Source organism: Neophocaena asiaeorientalis, unplaced genomic scaffold (assembly GCF_003031525.2).
Source record: "Neophocaena asiaeorientalis asiaeorientalis breed wild unplaced genomic scaffold, Neophocaena_asiaeorientalis_V1.1 scaffold256, whole genome shotgun sequence".
Taxonomy (NCBI): Eukaryota; Metazoa; Chordata; class Mammalia; order Artiodactyla; family Phocoenidae; genus Neophocaena; species Neophocaena asiaeorientalis.
In genome coordinates, this window is record NW_020185324.1 from 1641627 (window position 1) to 1648391 (window position 6765).

At 47.3% G+C, this 6765-nt stretch overlaps 1 protein-coding gene across 4 annotated transcripts in view; it reads left to right on the top strand.

Moving 5' to 3' along the window:
* Positions 1–6514, top strand: part of KANK1 (KN motif and ankyrin repeat domains 1) — a 208072-nt gene extending 201558 nt beyond the window's left edge. For 3 of the 4 annotated variants that reach the window (XM_024734213.1, XM_024734214.1, XM_024734216.1), the window contains 4 exons: positions 1659–1801; positions 2438–2638; positions 4712–4810; positions 5384–6391. In XM_024734213.1, the coding sequence (XP_024589981.1) occupies positions 1659–1801; positions 2438–2638; positions 4712–4810; positions 5384–5446 (506 nt within the window). In that variant the 3' untranslated portion in view covers positions 5447–6391. Of the gene's footprint in view, positions 1–1658; positions 1802–2437; positions 2639–4711; positions 4811–5383; positions 6392–6420 lie in introns of those variants that run through there. The other variant, XM_024734215.1, reaches the window with a different exon arrangement.
* Positions 6515–6765: the final 251 nt, after the last annotated feature.

Sequence of the window (6765 nt, forward strand, 5' to 3'; positions counted from 1 at the left end):
TTCTACTCTGTTTTGGGGATGTTGGATTAAGGCACAGAAGAAACCAAACAGATTTATCTTTTTTTTTCTCTTCTAAGTTTGCTTGTCCCCAGTTTAGGGGCCATGTTAGGATAAAACTGTTTCCAGCTTAAAGGAAGGAATTCCAAGCCTCCTTCCTTTCAGACTTGCCAGACTATAAACAGAGCTGGTGATACTGTCAGCCAGAGTTACTGTTTAAACAGAGAAGTGGATGATATCCAGGAAAGCTAAGAACAAGATTTCAGGATTGCCCCTGAAAGTAACAGCTTAATCCACCCTTAGAAAATTTGCATGGGCAAGACATTTTGGTAAATTAAACTATTTTAATTCCATTGTTGGATGGCTTTGGTTAATCACTTTTCTGGATTTACTTCACTTTTTACTGCTCACCATGATAGACTGAGATTGTGGCTTCGTAAAGCATGTTTGTGAATCTAGGATACTAGCAGCAACAGAGAAGAGGCGAACGCCAAAGAAACTGAGGAGCCTCAAAGACCATGTCTGCTCACCCGCTTCTCCATCAGACAACTTTTTTCTTTTCTTTTTCCTTTTCTACGTTAAAAAATACGCACTACTATTGGGCTTCCCTGGTGGCGCAGTGGTTGAGAGTCCGCCTGCCGATGCAGGGGACCCGGGTTCGTGACCCGGTCCGGGAGGATCCCACATGCCGCGGAGCAGCTGGGCCCGCACGTCTGGAGCCTGTGCTCTGCAACTGGAGAGGCCACAACAGTGAGAGGCCCGCGTACTGCAAAAAAAGAAAAAAAAAAAAATGCACTACTGTAAATGCCCTTATGTCCCTAGTATGCTATTGTTTTAGAACTCAAGAACGTTTTCACGGTACCTTCTCTTCTCACTCCCAATGATGGAAACATCCTAAGCATTTTAATTATATCTGGTCACACATAAAAAGCTTCTTTCCTGCACTCTCCATTCCTTTCATTTTATTAGAAAGTGCTGAAGGAATTTTAAAAAGCCTGGAGGATAATTTAGGCCCTGAAGACTCCTTAAGAATTATAGGACTAGAAAAGGTCTGGGTTATTGGATCTGGGAGTCCCTGACAGTCTCTAAGGGACTTAACTGCAGTTGCTGTCAGACCACGATTCCTAGAGCTGGGTGTCGTGTGATTGGAATTCGGCTTCCAAGGGCCCCAAACGAGTCAGAGCAGCAAACTCAGGGTCTCAGAGTGAACAGAGGTTTATGAGTGGGGAATGCCATATTCAGTGTTCCCTGTGTGAGCGTTTACAAATCCTTCTGTCCTTTGTAGCTCTCACCGCCTTCTTCACTCCAAAATGGTGATTTTCTAGACGCAGATTAGTATCTAGATCCCATGTTATTGTTTATTCTTCAAAGCGACCATTACTTAGAATAGCCTCCCAGACCTCCAGGCTGTTGCAGTTCAACCACCAGTGGCAAACAAGAGGTGCTGTGAGAGCTTGCTGTCATTTGTTATGAAACAGAAAAAAATTTTTTTCTTCGGTTTGGTATGAAACATCTCTCACATTTCCTTCTGAGTCACTCCGGGACTTTGACTACCTAAGGCCATTTCACTGGGCTTTTCTAAACTCCATACCTTTAGTTCATGGGGACAACTGACGCTTTTAGGAGATGGCTCCTCCCTAAAGAGACTCGTGTCTTTGCAGATGTATGTAACGTGGATCACCAGAACAAGGCGGGGTATACCCCCATCATGCTGGCAGCCCTTGCCGCTGTGGAAGCAGAGAAGGACATGCGAGTTGTGGAGGAACTCTTTGCCTGTGGGGACGTGAACGCCAAAGCCAGCCAGGTGAACGCGCTTGCTTCCGGGGTTTGTGCTGGCTGATGCAGCTCTGACCTGCCCGGGTGCTTCTGCCGTGCTCTCGCCACTCAGCACAGCCCATGCGGCTGCCCGGTGGTCCTTATGACCAAACACACCGAGGAAACACTGGCTTAACTTCACACTGGAAACTTCTCCCTCCATTACCTTGCGTCCTCCCTGGAGTAGTGTGCGTGTGGATCATGGGTCAGCCTGCCTGTAAGGGACTAGGGATCCCCACCATGTACCTGGTGACCACTGTTTCCTGGCTGTCTCCATGTTATAGCATCCTCATGCCCGGTACAGAGCGCCTCTCATCCAGATGTGTTCACAGTTGCCTTGTGACCATCTTCTGCACTTTCCAGCTCCTAGCTGTCATAAGACAGATCCTCCAAGCTAAAGGGAAAAATTAACTCATTACTTTATGGTCTTACTTATTAGCTCATAGCTCATGAGAAACTAGTTTTTCCAATGCCTTTCCACCACTGGGCCCCAAGTAATTCCATGTCCACGTTTTCCCCTGTCATCCCTCTCCCTCCTCCCCTTCCCCTGGCACAGCCCCACTGCAGGTCACACGCTGCCAGCCCAGCATGTGCTTCTGAAGTCCGCTGTCATTTCTTCCCACAGGCAGGACAAACAGCCCTCATGCTGGCCGTCAGTCATGGGCGGATAGACATGGTGAAGGGCCTGCTGGCCTGTGGGGCTGACGTCAACATTCAGGACGACGAGGGCTCCACCGCCCTGATGTGTGCCAGCGAGCACGGGCACGTGGAGCTCGTCAAGCTGCTGCTGGCCCAGCCAGGCTGCAGTGGCCACCTGGAGGACAATGTAAGCTGCCTCCAACAGTCCTGCAGGCCCTTGGCCTGGACGCAGTTGTGGGGGGTGGGGGGGCGGTTCTGTGAGCGTTGCTTGACCAGGGGAGAGAACAAATCCTCCTTTATTCTCCTCAGGGATTTGCGTTGCCATCCAGGCAACTTCCCTTCACGGCCCAGCATGGTAGCATCTACTGTTTGCAAACTAATACTCCCATTAACTAAAGCCAAAGGCAGAAAGATAAACAGGCCTCACCCCAAACATTTATAAAAGGAAGAAGGTGATGGGCATGTACGAGAACCAGTATACTGAAGTGGAATAAACAGATTTACAATACAGAATCAAATGTAGTAGGCAGTGTAGGCAACTAATGGGTACACTACGAAGAGAGGACCAGGCCCCTGGTCCATTTGGAAACCCTTCACCAGGGCCCATCAGAGTAAATAATTTGTGACATTTTATCAGCTAGGGAATCCGGACCATCTTGGCTTCTTTTCAGCCCATCTTCGCACTCCTCCTTGGGCTGTTCCCATCATCGTCACTCTCATCTCCTTCCTCTCTCCGTTCCCAAGCTGTCCCATTCCCAGATAACCCCTTGACTGGAAAACATTCCAAGGAAACCTGCTGCTCTGGATGTCTCCAGACCAAAGGGGAGGAGTACCGATAGGTCACAGCACAGGAACTAACATTTAGGTGGCGACATGGTTCAAAGGTCCAAAGGTCCCAGAGGTCTGGCTGGGTTGCTTCTGTTTTTGAAAGTTTATCTCTGTGGAGCCCAGGTTTGGACCAGAGCTTCCATCAGCCCCAAACACTAAAAAGGCTAGAGGGAAAACATCCCCCTTTGCACTAAACTTGAGATCCTCGTGGGCTCACGCCAACAGGAAGAGCAAATCAGTGCAGGTATTTACTGGCAGGAAAGACTGACTGGTTTCTGCAGTTGCAGTGACCTCCCCAGGAGCACGTGAGCTGCGGTTGCACCAGATTCCCTTTACTTCCACTGCAGCAGAGGGCCAGTTTCCAACTTCTCTTTCCTTAAGAACAGTCTGTGTTTCGTGTGCCTTGTTTTTGTTTGTTTGCTTTTACTTCTACTCTTAGCAAAGAACAGCTGGTAGATCTAATAATAAGAGACCATTGCACCACAGTAACTTCCAGAAATCCTGGTTCCCTCTGCCCGTTGTCTACTTCCGTATCCTTAAAGGAATGGGAGGGCATCCAGCTGGCCTCCAGAAGAAAAGTAACTCCCAGAATTCAGAGTGGGACGGAGGACCATAAGGTTCAAAGCACACACAAATTGTTTCCAGCTGCTGGTGACCAGAAGGGCATCCTTATTCCAAGACTAGACAGAAAATAAGTTGTGCTGTTTTTTGTCTTTTTATTGTTACTACTTTTGATTGAGGTAGAGTTGATGTCCAGAACGCTCTTTTTGTCTTGATGCATCTTTATATCCATCTGAGTTCCTGCATCTTAATGGAAAGCAGACATTTAACTGAACATTTTTCTTACCCATATTTAGTGTTTCCCCTCGTATTTCCATAAGATACATTTCTGCAAGGCATCAGGATGTGGCGCTTACATGTAGATGTGACTCGGAGCATTCTCCAGGGGTGGCTAGGGCAATAGGATCAGCTCCCCCTGCAAGAGGAAAGTTAAGAGATCCTTGGCAGATTGCAGGGCGTCAAAACAGACACCACGCTACTTGACCGTTCGTTTGTAATTATAAGGGAAAAAAACAACAACACTAAATTATGTTTCTACCCCCTACCTTCACCTCCTGCCCCCTGCTGGTGGGCAGCCTGCTTTTGTTGAGTCTCCATGGTGTGCAGGCCTACACACTAAGTACCATGAGGCAACAACAAAGGCAATAACGGGGTGATTCTTGTCTGAGGGCAGGGTAGGGGGCTGTGCCTCTGTCATCCTTGTATCCTTCAGGGCTAGCACCTAGAGGTCCGGAAAAGTTTCCTAAAAGACTGAACAGATGGCTAGATTGGGGAACCTTATCTAATGGAAAGAGTTTTGTGTTGTTACCCTTTGGGCTACCTGGAAGTTTGAGAAATCCAACCTAGCTTGTTCTTTTCATCTCCTCTTAAGGATGGCAGCACCGCGCTCTCAATAGCCCTGGAGGCAGGACACAAGGACATCGCCGTTCTGCTGTATGCCCACGTCAACTTCGCGAAAGCCCAATCTCCGGTCAGTGTTGTGCACTTGGCATTTGTAAACAGGCTAAAAGCTGCCAGACTAGTGGGCCCCCTTCCTCGGGGAGTTGACAGGAGATACAGGTTTTATAATGATTCTGAAAATCAAGGTTTTAGTCCAGAGCTGAAGAATTCATCAATTTTGCCTCACCCAGAAGGCCAGGAGTGCTAATGGTTAGCACAGCACAGGCTGGATGCCTGCTTGTCCTCACGCCCTCACAGGAAGAGTTTATTCTGGACAGAATTATCCAAATGGCACATCTTGAGCCCATAAATACATATCGCCGTCCTGGCATTTTTCTTAAAGCAGACAGGGAGCTGCAGCCTGTGGTCCCAGAGCTCACTCTGAGAGGGAAGTTGACTTCCCAGGACAACTGGACGTGGCACTGCCGAGCCCGCTGGCCCCAGAGCTGCGCCCGCTAGTGGACTGTGTGCTGTGTTCCAGCTCTCCTCGCTCTGGCTTATAGGTGGTGCTCAGCTGTGGCTGACAGAGTTCCTGTGTCACAGAGGACACATCTACCTGAGGTCACTAATTAACCCCCAGTTTTTTTCCTTTCCTGGTCTCTAGGGCACCCCTAGGCTTGGAAGGAAGACATCTCCTGGTCCCACCCACCGAGGTTCATTTGATTGATTATGTGCAAATACCGTCCATTTACATGCCACCACTAAGCTGCTAATTCCTGTTGGGCTGACAGATACTGAATGTATTTTGTGCCTGAGCTCACCAGCAAACAGAACGCATAAAGCCAAGGGCTGAAGGCTGGAGCTGCCACAGTGGAAGCTGAGCCAGCAGGAGATTGCTGGCCAGGCACACACGCCTCCCTTCTGGCCATCTTCCGTCTGTGTAGGGCACACTTGCTGTTGAGTCTCTGCTCCGTTATGTACAGTTGTAGGAAATAGCAACCTGATCTGAGTGGGCAACTTCTGTTCCTTCTCTCCACCCCCTACCAGTGCTGAGAAGTGTCAGGTTCTCACTGGAATGGTGTTTTTAAACTTTCCCACAAGTATTTATATTTACCAAACGTGGAACCATTGGAAAGCTCTTTGAAAATTCCATTCCAGGATGGTTTTGTTGATTTTTCTTTTGTCTTTATTATTTTAAAGTAAGGAAGTTGAGATGACTTTGATCATCGGTGAATTGGGCCTGGGCTGGTTTCTGGTTTAAAAATAAAAGTTGAAACTCTCAAAAAGTTTAGAACTTAACAAAAGGAAGTCTTTTCAGTTGGTTTTATCTAGGTCGATGCATTACATGACGTTTTATTTAAAGGGTATCCATATAAAATTGATGCAGTATTTTCAACTTTTATATTCCATAGTAATTAAAGACCTGAAGAACGACATGTAACATTACCATATTTTTATTAATAATTGCACAACTCTGTATCTAATGATAAAATTTGAATTGTGTTAGAGAAATTGGCTATATATTTGCCTCTAGAGAAGCATAGTATAGTTCTCCACATATTTATGGATTCTTTTATCCCATGCCACATTTGCTTTGGTCTTGTATGTATTTAAATGTTTGAAGTGCCTTAGACTCTTGCCATATTTTCAAAATAAAATTTCATTAAGCTCTTTTGCTTGTCCCTGCTTCATCTCTGACAGCTGTCTGCCCCGATCCTATTGACTTACAGCAGTGGCAGCAAAAGCTGATGGATGGAGCGCATGGGTAGGGTGAGTGCCCAGTCCACTGGTCCAGGGCTCCGACAAGAGGAGACGTCTTCTGAGAGAACCACTCCGTTTCCAGCTCTGCTCATTACTCAGGTTGCACGTCATGAGTCTGAAATTTAAGACCTAATTAGGCAAACAGTTCATCAGACAGGTAACCTCCAAGTTAACTCCTGAGCTAACTCTTCTCAGGTGCAGAAGCACTGGTCCTTGACTCTAATTTGGGGGCAGCTGCTGGGTGACTGGTTGAAACCGGAAGTGATGAGAAAGGAAAGATGAAGC